This window comes from Crassostrea angulata, chromosome 8 (assembly GCF_025612915.1).
Source record: "Crassostrea angulata isolate pt1a10 chromosome 8, ASM2561291v2, whole genome shotgun sequence".
In the NCBI taxonomy this organism is placed as follows: Eukaryota; Metazoa; Mollusca; class Bivalvia; order Ostreida; family Ostreidae; genus Magallana; species Magallana angulata.
Window position 1 is genome coordinate 51,827,389 of NC_069118.1, and position 18,384 is coordinate 51,845,772.

At 32.9% G+C, this 18,384-nt stretch overlaps 1 protein-coding gene across 1 annotated transcript; it reads left to right on the top strand.

Moving 5' to 3' along the window:
• The first annotated feature begins 1,561 nt into the window (after positions 1–1,561).
• Positions 1,562–3,694, top strand: LOC128161351 (type-1 angiotensin II receptor A-like). Its single transcript, XM_052824628.1, has 3 exons — positions 1,562–1,664; positions 1,831–2,566; positions 2,819–3,694. Exons 2-3 carry the CDS (start codon positions 1,938–1,940, stop codon positions 3,072–3,074), a joined length of 885 nt encoding a protein of 294 aa, XP_052680588.1. The 5' UTR covers positions 1,562–1,664; positions 1,831–1,937; the 3' UTR covers positions 3,075–3,694.
• The last annotated feature ends 14,690 nt before the right edge of the window (positions 3,695–18,384 follow it).

The window sequence follows — 18,384 nt, forward strand, 5'->3', positions numbered from 1 at the left end:
CCGAGTTGAATATGCTTACTTTCATCATGAATTTCTTGAATAATACGGTTTTGTCTTTGACGGTAACACTTTTGTATATTAGTGTATATTAGCTTAACTGAAACACAATGCATTACTAATTGCCATGTTATTAAGGAAAATGTAATTCTAGCATTTGAGACACAAAAGGACGTTTTAAGTGGTAAATACATATGACATGTTTTTTCTGCAAGTGAGTGTTAAAGGTTGTCAAAACTATCTGCATGTTCAAAAGACAAAGGTTAACATTCTAGCAAAAACTGTTTAAAAAGAATAAATTTGTTGTACAAAGTTGTTATATTATTTGTTTAAGTGGGGTTTTTTTATGAAGCTGTATTCATTCAGATATTGTTTACAGTCAGTATAATTAAGTCTGAGATATGACTATTATTGAGAATATTTTCCCCATCGCATTGTCTCGGTTTTTTCCTCGTTTTACCGTAAATATTAGGTATCAAAATCAAAACTACTAGAAATATATAATCTATTCTCTCATCAGAACAGCAGACTTGGTTCATTTGCTTTCTTTATATTTTTAAGATTCATGCGTATTCACATTCAGGTGAAGAACATGATCCTAGGCATGCATATACCAGAATATCTTTATCGAATAGAGTGAACGTATTATATTTAGCGAGTACGATATTTGGCGGAAAACGATTTTTCAACAGGTCAGCAATGATTTGATTTGGCGCATTTCTGAATGTACATGTTTGAAATTTGGCAATGCACTTAATTTAATTGAACCCGCATATCAAAAAAAACAAACAAACAAACAAACGCTAACAAGAATATTAAAGCACAGCTAAATGTAATCCATTTTCTGTAATTTATTATGATCTCATGAACTCCTATTATTACGTAACTATAACTATTAAATTTATTTGTTCAACATGAATATAGTGCTGAGTCTAAGTTAACTCTACTAACTGAAATTACTTTACTTTTTGCTCAATATGAAGGTTGGGTGGAATTTTTAGACTATATTTATCTTCTTTGAAAGAACAACATTGTAAAAAGATATTTTAAAGCCTAAATATAAGGAATCCTTTTTTACCAAATAAACAATAGTATAAAGCTTAGGAAATTATATCTTGAGGTTTAAGGAAGATCGGAATGTAAATTTGTGGACCACCCAGGCTGCTTAAATTAAATTTGTGAAAGATAGTTAATCTGAATGAGAACAATTGAGGAAAGGATAAAGAATATTAACATAAATGAGGAAAGGGGAGAATTGTTGGCATTTCGTGTGCAACACGCATAAAAAATATGAAATGGATTTTTTTTATGATTGTTATTTTGAATGTGAACCAGAATTTTTAGCTACTACGTTGTAGTAACAATGTTTATTATACGTTTATATAAGGGAAGGAGAAAGTACTAGTTATCTTAAACAATAATGCTATGTATCTCATCACTTCAACATCGTCCGGAAAAAATCTAACCTTAAAACCCGTATAAGTTTCTCACTTTCTACAATCACACCTCTATCAATTGTTGTATGAGAGACATGTTTTAAAGTTTGCAAATGATGCATGTATATCAGATGCCTTATATATGTGCTGATGTATGAACTTAAAAGGAGGGAGCCATTAAAACATGCTCTTTACCACAAAATAAACTGTGGTTGCGGGAGACCTTAACAAGTAAGTACACCATAATACGACTACTAGCATATTCTCATATGTAAGTATATCTAAATAATTGATCTATCTATCTATCTATCTATCTATCTATCTATCTATCTATCTATGTTTTTATATCGTGTTCCAAAAATATTTGGGGGTAACCTTTTTATTTCATTTTCTCTAGACTCTAGTGCATTGAGTTCTTGATTTGGTCATCAATTCACCGTTGGATAACAGATCAACGTCATTTCTAATATAACGCAGCAGAACAGTGTAGAAATAAACAGGGCCATGAACACCACTTCATACAATCTTTCTTATAACTATGATAATGTCACACATGATCCCGAATTCTTGATGAATGAATATTCTGTTGACTTCCGATTCAAGTTTCCTACTGAAGTGGATATTTTCAATATCATTAGTGCAGTCATTGCTGTTTTGGGAGTCATTGGAAATATCGTTACCATTGTCATCATCTCCTACCGATCAAAACTTAAGACCCCGACATTTGTTGCTATCAAATGCCTAGCCGTGTCAGATTTCTTTGGATTAATAACAGTTTTGTTAGAACATTTTACAAATGCCATATCAATTTTATTAACTCAGAAAAATATATTTATTATGTTGTATAGATTTATTTTATTCACAGTTCAACACAATTCACCATGCCAAATCTTGTTACTGTGTGCTGTTAGATATCTGCTTGTAGTCCATCCCTTTGACAGCAGACGATATTTAACCGTCACATTAGTCTCCCTCGGGTCGCTTACATTATGGATCTTAAGCTTTGTATTTGCGGTGATTTTTGGATATCTTATATCCAGTTTTTATAATGATTCTATCCTTTATTCGGCTATAAAGGATAGTGTATCGATAATCCAAGTCCTGTATTTACTAGCAGTCGTCATTATTATTCTACCAGACGACAAATTGATACGAAGATGAATTTAATAGCTACAGTTATGCTGTTTGGTTTCGTTGTGTGTCGTATTCCTATTACTGTTTTTTTTATATTGACATTAATAAGGAGACTGGACCTTTTTTTAGAGCATATGGGAAACAGTTATATTCTTCTAAGCATTATCACCTTTTCCTACAATCCGTACATTCTGTTTCTGCTAACAAATCTTAAATATTGCAAACGATAATCCAAGTCCTGTATTTACTAGCAGTCGTCATTATTATTCTACCAGACGACAAATTGATACGAAGATGAATTTAATAGCTACAGTTATGCTGTTTGGTTTCGTTGTGTGTCGTATTCCTATTACTGTTTTTTTTATATTGACATTAATAAGGAGACTGGACCTTTTTTTAGAGCATATGGGAAACAGTTATATTCTTCTAAGCATTATCACCTTTTCCTACAATCCGTACATTCTGTTTCTGCTAACAAATCTTAAATATTGCAAACGAAAATGTTAATGTCCGATATTATATTTACTTATGTTTCACTTAGACAATTGTATGGATTAAAAGTAAAATGTCGATACCTTTTCTATGCAACATTTATGTCTTCTAGAAAATATTGGCCTTTAGAGTGCTTGCTTTGCTGAACATGTTTGCTGCTGTGTTGAGATATATGTATTTTATTGACATTTCAGAACCTTTACACAAGCGCTTTCCTAATTTTTGTACATGAGGCATGAAATGCCGTCTACATCTTTTTAAAATTTCAGAGTTAATCAAAAGAGTATGGTATCGTTAATATCAACATTTAAGCCAAATTGTCATCAATGGTCAAAAACCTGAAGAAATTTGTACAAAATATTATTTTTTAATAAAATAGAGTTTATAATGCACACCTTTTTCACACTTACTGTATAAATTTGTATTTTTTTTCAATTAATTCTTAATAGATGAGTACACCAAATTTTATAAGTTAAAATAGACAAGATTCATAGGTCTTTAAATCTTACGGTGAAATCATTCCAAAAGGAAGAGCGAAAGACTGTACGTTAAAATATATGTAGCTAGATGCATGATAGACAAACATTATGTGTTTGACAACTACTTCAACCCAAACATTATATCTTATACATTTTATTAAATTGCATTGCATGACGAAAATTGCCTTGTGTTCTTATTGATTTTTGTTGTTGAAATTTTAAGATTGACGAGGCCATCATGTAGTATCAATGTTAAATGAAATAAAAATATGCAGGAAATTCGAAATATATCGGGATCATGTACAATCACTTGTGTATGATTGTTTTAACAAATGGTTTGAAAATTTACATTGATAACTTCTTGAGAATCCAAAAGAACCTGCTGCGACCGGTTACGTTCCAGGGCGTTAAAAATTGCTGCAATCGCCGTGGTAATGACTGCTCCAAAAGGCCATTCACAATATCCCGATAATTATCAAATTGAATGTAAACTTTCCTAACGAAAACCAGTTAATTCACTGTTTTATCAAAGGTTAAAAATGTCAATTCTATCAAACTAAGGTTTTTTTCCGCTTTGTCAATATCTAGGTCTTTCTACCTTCAGATGAAAGACCTGTTGTATTTCTTATTTTTTAAAATTATTTTTTTTCTTCTCTTTTTTTTCCAGGGACATCTTTGATATTAAAACAATTTTTTCTTTATGTTATTGACCATTAAAAGTTATGGTACCAAATGACCCTTTGCTTGAAACTCCGAGAACTTACAAAGTTATTGCCCTTGTGAACGAAAAGCTTGTTATTGCTACTTCTCTGAAACCATAAAAGATAGAGACTTGGAACTTGTACCAATGTATTTTGTATACTTAGAGGGTTCTTCAATCTATTCATACCGAAAGAATCTGAGACCCCCATCTAGTAGTTATTACCCCTGAAAGTATTTGAATTTCCATAAAATCACTTCTAACCTTTTTTTATTATTCATCATAGAGACTTCAGATTACTTGGGATAGAAGCGGCTTCTTGGCCAAACAAAGTAACATAAAGGTTAAAGGTCAATGTCATTTGAAAATCTGTTAATTAATGAGTTTCAAGATCTCTTATGTTTAGGGTGGTAGATAAAAACCTTTTCATGAATGTAGTAGGACATCTTAAGACATTTCAAAATATAGCTTCTTGGCCCCTACCTATAAATATTTACAGAGATATTGTCCTTATTATACGAAATGCTTGTTATCTCTACTCCTCTGAAAGCATACGAGATAAAGACTTGAAGCTTTTACCAATGTCTTTATTACACTGAGAGGCTTCTTCAAACTAGTTATACCGAAAGGACCTGAGGCCCCCTTCTAGTAGTTATTTAAGTGTCTATAAAATCACTCCAAACTTTTTGTCTACCTTGGCCGAACAAAATAACATAAAGGTAAAAAGCCAGGATCATTTGGAAATCCGTTAATTAATGAGTTTCTAGATCTTTTTTGTTAAGGGTGGTACAGAAAAACCCTTTCATGGATGTAGTATGACGTCTTCAGACACCTCAGACATTTTAAAATATAACCCTTCAGCCCCTACCTTTTAACAATTATAGAGTTATTGCCACTATTGAACAAAATGATTGTTCTCGCTACTTCTCATAGACTGTTAGAGGTAGAGACTTCTAACTTTTACCAATGTCTTCAGTACACTTAAAGAGTTCTTCAAGTTATTCATACCGAAAATCTGTTAATTAATGAGTTTCAAGATCTCTTATGTTTAGGGTGGTAGATAAAAACCTTTTCATGGATGTAGTAGGACATCTTAAGACATTTCAAAATATAGCTTCTTGGCCCCTACCTATAAATATTTACAGAGATATTGTCCTTATTATACGAAATGCTTGTTATCTCTACTCCTCTGAAAGCATACGAGATAAAGACTTGAAGCTTTTACCAATGTCTTTATTACACTGAGAGGCTTCTTCAAACTAGTTATACCGAAAGGACCTGAGGCCCCCTTCTAGTAGTTATTTAAGTGTCTATAAAATCACTTCAAACTTTTTGTCTACCTTGGCCGAACGAAATAACATGAAGGTAAAAAGCCAGGATCATTTGGAAATCCGTTAATTAATGAGTTTCTAGATCTTTTTTGTTAAGGGTGGTACAGAAAAACCTTTTCATGGATGTAGTATGACGTCTTCAGACACCTCAGACATTTTAAAATATAACCCTTCAGCCCCTACCTTTTAACAATTATAGAGTTATTGCCACTATTGAACAAAATGATTGTTATCGCTACTTCTCATAGACTGTTAGAGGTAGAGACTTCTAACTTTTACCAATGTCTTCAGTACACTTAAAGAGTTCTTCAAGTTATTCATACCGAAAGGACCCGAGGCCCCCTTCTAGCAGTTATCGCCCCTGAAAGTTTCTTAATTTTGTTAAAAAAAACCCTACAACTTTTTAATCTTACATCGGAGGGCCTTCAAACCACCTTAAATTGAAATGTTAACCTTTACCAGTCAATATGACATAATGGTCAAAGGTCAAGGTCAAGCAAAAAAAAAATTGCATATGTAAGTTTTTGAGATTTTTTTTAAAAAGTAACGCAGAGAAAGTGTTTTATTAATTATATTGAAACAAAACATAAAAAAATAAGGTGGAAAGACGTCTAATTGTTCGAGAAAAATTAGTCTACTAGTTTTTATTCTTCACTTACCTGAGATTGCAATTTTCATACCTGAATGGTCACCTGCTTATACACCGTAGTTTGTTTCATACTTGGTACTTGTAAGTATCAATTTAATACATTATATACGAGGGTTATTCGAAATCTATTTAGACAACTTATGTATTTCCCGTTTTAATTGACAAATGTTAGTCAAACATTAGGGTTTTTTTTTAATGGTAAATAAAGCAGCCCGACGCAGGCATATACCTTGGGAATAGAAACCTCAGTCAGCTTACAAAAATGTTGGTAACCCTCAATTAGTCATCACAAAATTAAGTTTAAAGTCTTACTAAGACGATGTTTTATATTCTTTGTAACAGTTCTGCGATACACACTAGTGTACAGTTCAGTTGCTTCAGATGTATGTTAATTATCTGACGTACAAAAAACCTAAAACATATTCAAATGATTGTGGCTGGGATGGTAAAATTAGTTAAATTTATTTCTAAACACGATACATTTAAAAGATTGGCAATTTCTGAAAGGAATAATTATACCTTGTATACAATTAAAGCTATTTTTGTACCAAATGTAATGATATCTTTTTCACATTGCTAAAAATATCATCTGCTGTATCTCACCTTTCAAAATTACAGAAAACAATTTTAGTTATTTCTTCATAAACATACATTCAGGCGTACACATTCACAACATTGTATATCAAGAATATCTAAGACTCTGACGGATTAATGAATATACACCAAATATAAAAAAAAAACTATTAATATGATGTGTGGAAATAGTAAACATGAAATAGAGCCGTTCTAGATAAACTAAATGCAATCTGCACCTGAAAAAATCAAAATATTATAATTGAATGCAGCTTTTTAAACATGCATAAAGAGGTAAACGTTATCCGCCTGTTATCTGACAGAATACCGTGTCCTTTATTCATTATCTATTTTTTTTTTTCAGTTTGAAAACAATGACACACTGTCAGTATGGTTTTATCTTCAAGAAACAGAGGATACGAAATATTTGTTCGTGTTTTTGTAAACAGTGAATATTATACAGTGAAGAAAAGTTTAGTTGTGACGATGCAGACTTTAACCTCTCAAGTCAAGCAATACACAATAGTGTTTTGAAAAGCCAAAAATATGTAGATCGGAAAGCACCAAGAAACAGTGATGGACTGACGCTTTAATTTGCTATGAAAGCAGCACCTTCAAAATTGAGCTAAAACATAATGAAAAATAAACATTTTAAACTAATTATTTCATCATTGGTTTATGAGCATAAAAATTAAGCTAATAACAATAAAACGAGATTGCCTTTGTGAGGGAGTAATGGCGTATTTCAGACATTTGTAGTATATTTTTAACAGTAGTCTTTTTAGTTGATGCGTAACCGAAAATAAGGGACAGTTATCATTTGGTTTTTTAAGTTTTTGTTTTGTTTTTTGTTTTTGATTTTTGGTTTGTTTTTTTTGTTTTTTTGGGGGGGGGGGGGGGTTATTACCGATTGTATTCTCATGGTGGTGAGAAGCATCTATACTAGAGAACATTACATCATTTTAAGATGACAGACGATGATTATATAATCAGTAAATGTCAACCATTCAAAATGGGAGGATTGCCTCTTGCCATTTAAATGCAATTCATTCATAAATTGTCGCTATTTTCGACAGGAGAAAACATACTTCACTTCCAACGGTTACATTAAAGGGGCATGGTCACGATTTTGGTCAAAAATTATTTTTATGGTTTTTATGTTAACAATGCATCAGTAAGGCGTTTTAAATATGCAACCAAAATTTGACTCATTTGTTGAGTTATAAGCAAATACTGGGATTATAATACTTTGCTATGTAAACAAAGCTTTTGTTTACATTTTAAATGTTGAAGTGAAAATTCCAGTTTTAGACCTGAAATGAATATGTTAAACGTTAGGAACTGTTTATTTATGCTTAAAATGAATAGGAGCCTAGTCAAATCCGCTTAAAAAGTTTTCTAATGGTATATTGAACCTATGTAAACAAAAACAGGGCACGAGCCTTGTTTACATGACAAAGAATAATGAGCGCTGTACCTTGCTTATAACTCAACGACTGCCTCTCAAATTCCATTTGATCATTAAAAATGCATTCCTTAAGCATTGTCAATCCCAAAATCGTGACCATGTCCCTTTAAACTGCCAACTGACCAGACATTGATTTTAAATAATCTAAAGTATTCCTAAGTTCACTCCTCTTTTGTGGGGAAAGTGTCACCCAACCTCATAAATTTGGATACTATGATGCAAATTAAAAGAAAGCTTTAAAGCGTAAAATTGTTAGTAACATTGTATACAAACTATATATATATATATATATATATATATATATATATATATATATATATATATATATATATATATATATATATATATTGTTTTTAGACGGGGTCACGTGACCCCGTCTATTAGTTTACTGTCAGCCGAAGTCTCAAACCGAAAGGTACGCGTAGAACACATGAACTGAGGTTGAAGGTTGAATCGAAAGTAAAGTTCCCAAACGCAATGCGCTATTTTTGAAAAAGTTGTGGAAATTATTTTGACAATCTTTCACCTGAATACTACCAAACTTCGATTCATGCGCAAGTCGAAGTTAAAATCAGGACGGATAATACACAGATGTCTTACAAATTAAACAGGTGTTTCATTGGGTTCCAGTCTACTCGCGGTATGACTGCTGTTCGTCTCTAAAGGAATTTTGTATATAGAAAATAAAAACAAATCTGAATTTGCCTTCTCGTTCACTGGCTCGTTAGTTAATTAAACTGAATTTAAAATTTGAACAATGTATCGCAAGCAAAATCTATATAGATTATACTTTTTGGGTGATCAATACATCAAATAATATATACAATCTTATCGATTAAAGAATCAAGTTAAATGTTAATGTTCATGTTGCCCGGCTTAGTTGGAATCAGGCTTGGGGTGAATTACATTGTAAAGTAATGCATTACATTATAATTACATCATGAATTAGGGCATTAAATTACCATTAAAATTTACTGAAATTTCTTAAAGTAATGCATTACATTACCATTACATGATTAAAGAAATGCATTACCATTACCATTGCTTAGAGAAAAGTCAATAAGTTTTAAAAAGTAATTTAAAAGCTAAATAAAGAGTTTTTGTAAATGTTTCATAAATTAAACATGCTTAAACATATTCACAGGTTCATGTTCACTATCATGTTCAAATTTAATGACTTGTACAAGATTGCTGTTGCACTTGTAGTTCTCAAAGTAAGGTTGGTCCCGTAACATTTACATGCCAATGGCGGAGTTGCCAATCTCGGTTATATATGTCTCTTATTTCGGAGTATGATTTTTAGTGAAAGGAACGGTTGTATCGTAATTCGTATAAGTGATGAACGAGTTTACACAAAAAAGTAGTAAGTGGCGATATCGGATTTGTTTTTACCTATTAATTTTGCATTATTCGCTGGAAGAAAATCGTGTTAGATAAGTCGGTCTAAAAAATCAATATGGCGACCGTGACAAACCTATTTATTGTTAGAATACTTGGAATCTTATTGTTAAAAAAATATTTCTTACGTCAGGTGCCTGTGTTTGTTATCGGTATTCAAAATAATTAATGTTCACTTTGTTTGTTAATTCAGCAGTTTTCGGGGTTTTCATAAACCTTGTGTAACGGATATCGTCCGACTTGTGGATTTTCTCTTGGATCACAAAATTGAATAAATCTAATGATTAAAATTATCTTCCTTGATATAGTTGTTTTGATTTTCCCGGTTAGTAGAAATTTATAAAAAAAATAATTTTACATAGATACCGTTGTGTCAATTTTTTCTACAATTATGAAGGCCGGGATTGAGTAAAATTTAGACACAGTATCAAACAATTGCAAAAAGCCGAATTAACATAGATTGAAACAACTAATTCAAATTCATAATTTTTGGAAGCATATTCGAGGAAATCAAGGACAATTACAAATTCAAACTCTCAAGATCCCGTCTTTCAGTACTCTCAGTACTTTGATTTATGAACCGCTTCGCGGTTTCTAAAGCGTAAACTGCCCAAAACCTTTTTATATCGTATAAAACTAAAAAATATTGAATTCATTCCTTAAGTATTTTGTTGTGTTTTACTCTTGAAAATACATGTAAATTGTGAACCAAGTTCAACAATTTATCAACAATCGAAATCTTTGTGTAAGCAAACATTTTCTTTTTTAAATGTTATGTAATTTTCAGATAAAACAACTTATTGAGACAATCAGGGGAAGGTAACTAGCAAAAATATACAAAAGTAACTTTGATTGTATTATAATGTCGTCTAGCATGGATGTCGATTTGCAAATGACAACTATGATTGTTGGTGAAGAAGAGTCTATCACTTTGAATCGAACAATAGTGTCGGGACACTTTAATTACCTTCTGGATTGCGTACGTTACCACGACAACAGAACTAACCATTGTGTGAGCTTTCTTTGTAACTGCGTCCTTTTGCATACCCGGCAACCTCGTTACGATGGACAAAAATCCTTCACCAACCCAAACTACACACACCGACTTTTGCTGTCATCAGATACTTCGCATTAGCAGATTTACTTTCAGTAATTGCTTTTACTTTTTTTATTTCACTAATTTGGTTGCAATTGTAAAGTCGTTTGCCATGTTTTTAAGCGTTGTATGTGAATTCATCCTTTCACGTGGTGTTACTGTCTACTATCAGATATTTCATCACAATTTATCCCTATAAAATAGACAACATTTAACATTAAATACGATATCTCTGACTTCACTGTAAGTAGTGTTCATAATCAGTTTATTTGCAGTTGTTATGTATAACATATACGACATCAGTGATATTTATGTTAAAATGGTCAATTGCGAGTTGCAATTGAAATTGTGATTGTATGTTCTATCTTGATATCTTTGCACGTGAAGAAATTAAAAATTAAAAAGCATACACAGCTCTCCGTCTCTTACAATCCACACAGAGAGGAGGAGGAACGCAGTTTCCACTGCAATCATTATAATTTTTGTGATCTTTCACGCGTACTGTATAATTAAGGCACTGTATGGGTATCTAGTAATTTATGAGTTTGTTTCATATGATTCAAATACAAATTTGCCCCTGCAATCCTTTTATATTTTGACTGTGTGTATAAACTATTCATGCAATCCCTATATTTTGTTTTTACCGTCAATTGTACGTTCATGTATTTCAAAAAATCAGATCTGCTGCAATGAAAATTAACATTTAACGTCTCTAAGGAATAGTGGTTAAAATACTTCAAAGAGTAAAAAAAATGTACACATGTACTTTGATTAGAAACTTCCAGGAGTGAAGCATTCATTTTGCTTATGAATGTAAATGCATGTAGAACTAATAATAACTTGATATGATAATGATTTGTTTTTCTTGGTATTGCTTATCAAAAAGTAATTATTATTAACTATGCAGATTATATCAGGCGGTTTTTGCCAAACATATTAGTTTGTCAAATAATGCTTTTCTTGTTTAACTTTAGAATTTTGTATTATCTAATAATATTTTTTTAAACTGTTTTTTAGAAAAGCAACAATTTTATGATTGAAGTTTTTTTTTTTTTGTCATATTGTTTTTGAATAAATCAATTATAAATACGAAATATGTGTTTAATATGAAATAGAAGATGAACCATTCCACTAAGCAGAAGAACAACAGTTAATATTGCGAAACATAAGTTTCCAGTAGTTTGATTGCTGATAAAGTTTGAAGACGGTGGAACTAAGATAATGTAAATAACAGATATCTAAATCTAAATGTAATTTATTTAAGTAAATGGCTCAATACACTGAATTGGTTTAAGGTAAAAATTAGACATGAATGTAAAGATAAATTTTATTAATAACCAGATTTTGACCCGTGCGTGCACGGGTTGACATTAAATATGATATTGGACATTTACGAAATAGATACATCGACACACCGTATTGTTGACATTTACATGACCAAGCTTTAAAACTACAATAATGCTATTAATTTCACTACACTTTGCTAAGTTAGAATAATCCAATTGTGTCTCAGGACAGGCCTTCACCACAGTTAATATGCCTCCCATATACCCGTAATGTAGCATAAAACAATGCAGAATCGCTCCGAAACAATTTTGGAGAAAATTAATGAGGCTGTATTGAAAATAACAGTCAAATTTTCATTTTAAAATTTAATTCATTTTAATGAAGAATTCAACACTTTTTCACCAACGTTTTAATCGCTTTGAATTTACACACCATGTTGACATTCGGAACTCTCGGGATATTTCATATTAAATACGCTGAGTTAGAGTTATCTCCCGTATTACTTTGATGAACAGAATATAAGAAATAATTTTCAATGAAAATTTACACGTACTTGTAATTTCGTTTCTGAGTTTATCCATGCAAATGTGATATTGTGGAAACAAAAACTAAAGAGCCTCCCGTGATTTAGCTTGAATGTAATGTGCATGTGCAAGATTGTAAAATCCAAAAAATCCAGATAATTTCCGGAATTTTTAAAGGAATTTTCGTTGATTATTAATTGGGAAAGCTTAATTGAGAAAAAATAAAGATATATTGGTAATCTTCAAGTACCAATGATGTTTAAAATATATAAAACAAGAGACAGTACCCTTCCGATTTCTCGGTATTAAGGCCCAAAAATTCGACTCTATTATTTAATTTAATATAGTAGTATAGATACAACAATTCTTATGTTTATTGCTGTACCGATTCAAAGATGTCTAAATAAGGCTGTTGTGATGTTTCCAAATCGAATTGATGCCAATTTGATCGAAGGTAGCAAATACAATTAAGAAAAAATATTAAAAATAGTTACATGTTAGTCTTATCTTCCTGGGGAGGTTAATGTAATTCTGAATTTGTGTGTAAGGCTAATAAATAGATACACGTAGAGGCTTAACTGTTTGTAGAAGAAAAGAAAAGAAGTAATAACAAACCCTATGATGATTCTAATCCATGTGTGTTAAAAGCAACTTTCCCTTTGACCGGAGCATTGAAGGGGTCTCTATCAATATACAATAGATTATATAATAATAGGTTCTCTTGTTTGATCTTGCTATTACTTTGACTTTGAATTGTTTATTAGCTCATATTTTTATAGTACTTAATAAAATATATAAAAATCGCGAAAAACTTTGCTATTAATTATTTTAGTAGTTTAATTCTTTATTAGCTCATATTTTTCATATTACTCAATAAAATATCTATAAGAATTGTGATAAAACTCTGCTATTACTTTAACTATTGTTATTTATTATTAGATCATATTTTGATATGACTAAATAAACAATAACAAAAGAACTCGTGAAAAAATGGCACAAAGTTAAGTAGTTAAAAATTATTAAATTTTTTTGCCATTACAATTTGATACTGAAACACCAATTTCGCCCTTTTGCACTTGCAAACGGTTTCGCCCAGTCTCGATTTTGCCCAGATGCAGTTATGTTAACAGAGATTTAATCTGTAATATAAAGTTTGCCCAGGCTTAGATTCGCCCCCCTGACAATGAGGGCGAAAGGGGCGAAAATAAAACGGAGCGAATATTTCCCTGTATACAGTAGTTTGTGAAGGACAAAACTATTAGTAGTCAGGTCTACACAAAAGATACGTTATTTGTTGTTATAAAACAAAGAAATAATGTAAAAACATCAGAACCAAATGGCATGAATTCCATCTATATCCTTTGATAGGTCCTAGAATATTAGCAATATAAAAATAGTGCCTGTTTGGGAGGGTAACAGTTGAAATTGACACCCCGAGAAAACCATTGTCAACCGACGCGAAGCGGAGGTTGACAATGGTTTTCGAGGGGTGTCAATTTCAACTGTTATCCTCCCAAACAGGCACTATTTATTTTGTTATACTGAATGTCTTTTTTTAAATTTTTAAGAAAATTTTACTGCTTTTATATAGGAATAACGTGAATTCTACAGCGAACCGTACGCGCATAATTTTCGCGCATGTAACATTTTTTAATGTTACCCGTTGCCAAGTGCGTTGCTAACGCTGAGGGTAATAGTAAATATTATTAACTGCGTCTTAACCAATCAGATTTCAGTATTTAACATGAAAGTATAACAAATGCTACTATTTACATAGTCATCCACTTCCTCATCAAGATAATTACTACATCGCGTGCTATTGTACAACAGCAATTGTTCGAGTTTTCGTGTTTTTGATGACAACGCACTAGAAACGCCGTGTAAGCGCGGTACAAACGTTAATAAACGCAGAAGAATCGTCAAGAAAGCGCGATGAACGCAGCAACAGCTCTTTCGGGTCGTTATGTGAACGCAGCCAAATGAAAAACAACTTGTTCAAACGCTGCATGTGGACGCGCAGTGAGAGCGCGATAAACACGCAGTTAGATCCCTAATGACTCCGAGAGGTCCTTGTGCAAGAGCAACTGACTTATCACTGCGTCTACACTGCGATTAGCTGCGTTCTTTGAGCGCGCCAACAGAGCGCTCGTGGCGCTTTAGGAGACCTTACGGCGCTGTCACGGCGACCTCACTCCGCAGAGCAACGGCGCGTACTTTGTGCATGATCACAGTGCGCACCGTCGCATGGCCTTCCAAAATGTTATAGGCGACCCCACTACGACGGACGAAGATGCCTTTGCCTTGTTACGACGCTGTATGAGACTCTACTGCATTTACATTGGCGTTTACATTTGTGACGGTCAGACTGGTTCGAATGCCGGCGCCAGATAGCTCAGTTGGTAGACCACCTGACTAGAGATTCAGGGGACCCGGGTTCAAATCCTGGTCTGGTCTGTCATTATTTCTCCCATCCGGTTACATTTAGTGCAGTGACCAACCCTTGGAACTGACAGGTTAACTTCTGTCAGGGGAAGAGCCTGGGGTGATCTTCGAGGGCGAAGATCATTTAAAGGGGGAGGAATGTGACGGTCAGACCGGTTCGAATACCGGTGCCAGATAGCTTAGTTGGTAGAGCATCTGACTAGAAATTCAGGGGGCCGGGGTTCGAATCCCGTTCTGGTCCGTCATTATTTCTCATATCCCGTTACACATTATTTAAGAATGCAGCGGGATCACCGTAAGTTCGCAGCTCCGATGTGACAGGGGTTTTACGGAAACTTATACATGGAACTTATACATGTAGTTAATTCATAGCTCTATAGTAACAGCCAGAATGAAATCTACACGCCCCGTTTATCGATTGGTCGAAATCTACAGCGGCTGAAACTGACAGGACAGATTTCGACACGCCCTGTTTATCGATTGGCCCAAACCTACAGCGACCTAGCTAGGAAAAATCACGGATTGCACGAAATAATTATGACGATATCAGACTCAAAGTCTCTCGGGAGACGATTTGGCTGGTTCTTTTAGCTAATGTCCTTATGCATTAACAGTAATTTAGTGAATTTTACTAACTTTTCATAATCAATTTATCAATTAGCTAAAAGAAAGATGTTAATATAAACAATAAAATACTTTCTTTGATGATTCATGCGGGTTATGAAGGTATAGCCATCATCGTAGAAAAAATTTACATAACCCGCTAACGCGGTTTTGTAATTTTTCTGCAATGTTTTTACCTTCATATCCCGAATGAATCACCAAAGGAAGCATTTCATTGTTTAAATAAATACATGAACAGAGTAAAATTACATGTATATCTTACACTATCAATATACATGTAGTACATTAAATAAAGCAAAATGAATACATATCTATAAGAACGCTATAATCAGTCATAATTTCATTTTAATTTCAAAATTCTGCAATTAAAGTATCCATACGTTTTTTATAAACATGGGCTGCACATTTTATTCTTTGGAAAATAAATACATTGTATGCACTGGCAAAGTGATTATACAGAGTTTTTTTTCCCAATCTATATTGAGACCAGCAATTACTGTTCAATGGACATGCACAACAAATAAATTTAAGAGTTCGTGGATACTGTCAAAACAAACTGTCTATAGGCAGTATTAACAAATTAATTCCTTGTATCAATCTTTTCATCAACACAATTCAGATATATTTTGCGTTGTTTCAATCTTTTCATCAAAACAATTAAGGTCTTTACTAAGTATTCTAAGTATCGATCATTCATTTTGATATGCGTGTCTTTATGGAATTAGCAAATGGCGCTTCACTATATAGTCGAAAGATCATCTTGCTGATCAGGGGCTCGTTTCATAAAGAGGCCTAAATTCTGGGCCTAACTTTAGTCTAGTCCAAGGACTAACACCGAAACTTAGTTGGGCGTATTTTGCATTTCATAAAGCGGCGTAAATGGAGGCGTAAACTTTAGACTATAGCTTTAGCATAAGTCCTTGACAACCGCAGCACTGCACATACAATTGTTTCTAATACTCTGGTATGTATAGGTGTATGTAGCATGTGAAAATACGATCGATTTTAGAGGAACTAGCAATTGTAATAATTTTTATTTAAAAAATATTTAAAATATGATTAATTCTTGGTTCACACAAGGAATAAAAATTTTAAATAAAATTCCTTATCCTTCAACAATATACGGACAAAAAACACACAGGCACGTAGCAGCGGGGGGGGGGGGGGGGGGGGGGGGGGGGGCAGGGGGCCTGGTCTCCCACTTTTTCTCGCAGCAAATAGTTTTCTTAAATTTACATATAAAAAATTTAATCATTTTGGAGTTGCCCCCCCCCCCCCCCACACTTTTTTGGGACTATGTTAAATTGAAAATACATTTTTTTTTGGGCTTGTCAAATTTTTTGGATGAGTCTGCCCCCCCCCCCCCCCTTTCAAAAACGATGCAACCTGACTGATACATAATTATACAAATAGATAAAACATTAAAGGGAAACCCCAAAAATCGTGAAATGTATACGATTTTCTTGAATACTAGCGCAAGAAGTATTATTTAGTGTCAAATACACATGTAAATCTTAAATGACTTATCCGTATATTACATGTACACGTATAATGTTTATTTTAAAGCGGGCTTACTTGGTATCATTTTGGTTGAAGTACATGTCTTGTGTAATGTGCTAAATAGAATAATCAATATATCATTTTTAGTAATTAGGTAGTCCAAAATATACAGTGTATGTTATTTTATTACTTTTATCATATTGAAAATTTTGAATTTACTGGGTGGATGTAAATATATAAGTTGTCATATTGATGTTTATATCCAATTTTCTGACATTTGTCGCTCTTTGTCATTGCGTATTTCAATTGAAATGAATTTAAGGGGTTATAAAACAAAATAAATGGTTTTTGTTTTCAATCATTTCGCAATGTTATGTATTTTAGCGCAGTATAATGTATTTTATTGCCTCGGCTTTTATATTTCAAAACAACATTTCTCGACCTCCGAGGTTATTCTGCAACATTCACGAAAACTCGTACTTTATTTCTTAAGTAACCTGCCACTATAATACACACTTTCCATCTGTAGTCTCTGCATTTGTATTTCCATTTTCTGAAATATCATGGCTGACATGTTGCAAATCAACAAATGTAAAGTCTACAAGTTTGTCGAATTTTGACATGACCATACATGGAAACAGTGACATCACTGATAGAAAACGGCTATAGCTGCAGGTAAAGGCATGCCGTAATCACCGGAATAGGGATCGACGGAATAATAAAAAAAAATATTAGGTAGGCCTATAATCATATTATCTCCGGATAACAACATTTCATAGAAAGTATTATTTATCGGAAAATTGAATTATGATATTGGTGTACATTTTATCAAGAGAATGTATTAAAGATGCGAGAAAAAATTCGATCGGCTTGTAAGTCTTCAGTCTTACGGATCCAATTGAGGGTCAGCTCAAACTTAGTGATGTCAAGTCCAGTATTTCTTTCTCAAGCGGTTTTATTAAGCGTGATCGTATAGTTACAATTACATCAGCTAATAGCAGCCCAAATCAGGAGTCTGCACAATCTCATTTCATATGGGTATATATAAGGATTTACTTATGATGGACAGTTTTGACTAGTTCGGCCCATTTTCGACGATCATGAGTGAACATTTAGTGTTCAAAATTAAGATTAATATTTTATTTCTAAATAAAGTAACAAAACTGTCAAAACTGCCAATCAAAGAGTCTGGATGCAGGATGTGAGTCTCCGAGTCCTGGGTCTCGGAGTCCCCCACCTAGTATGAGGCATCAC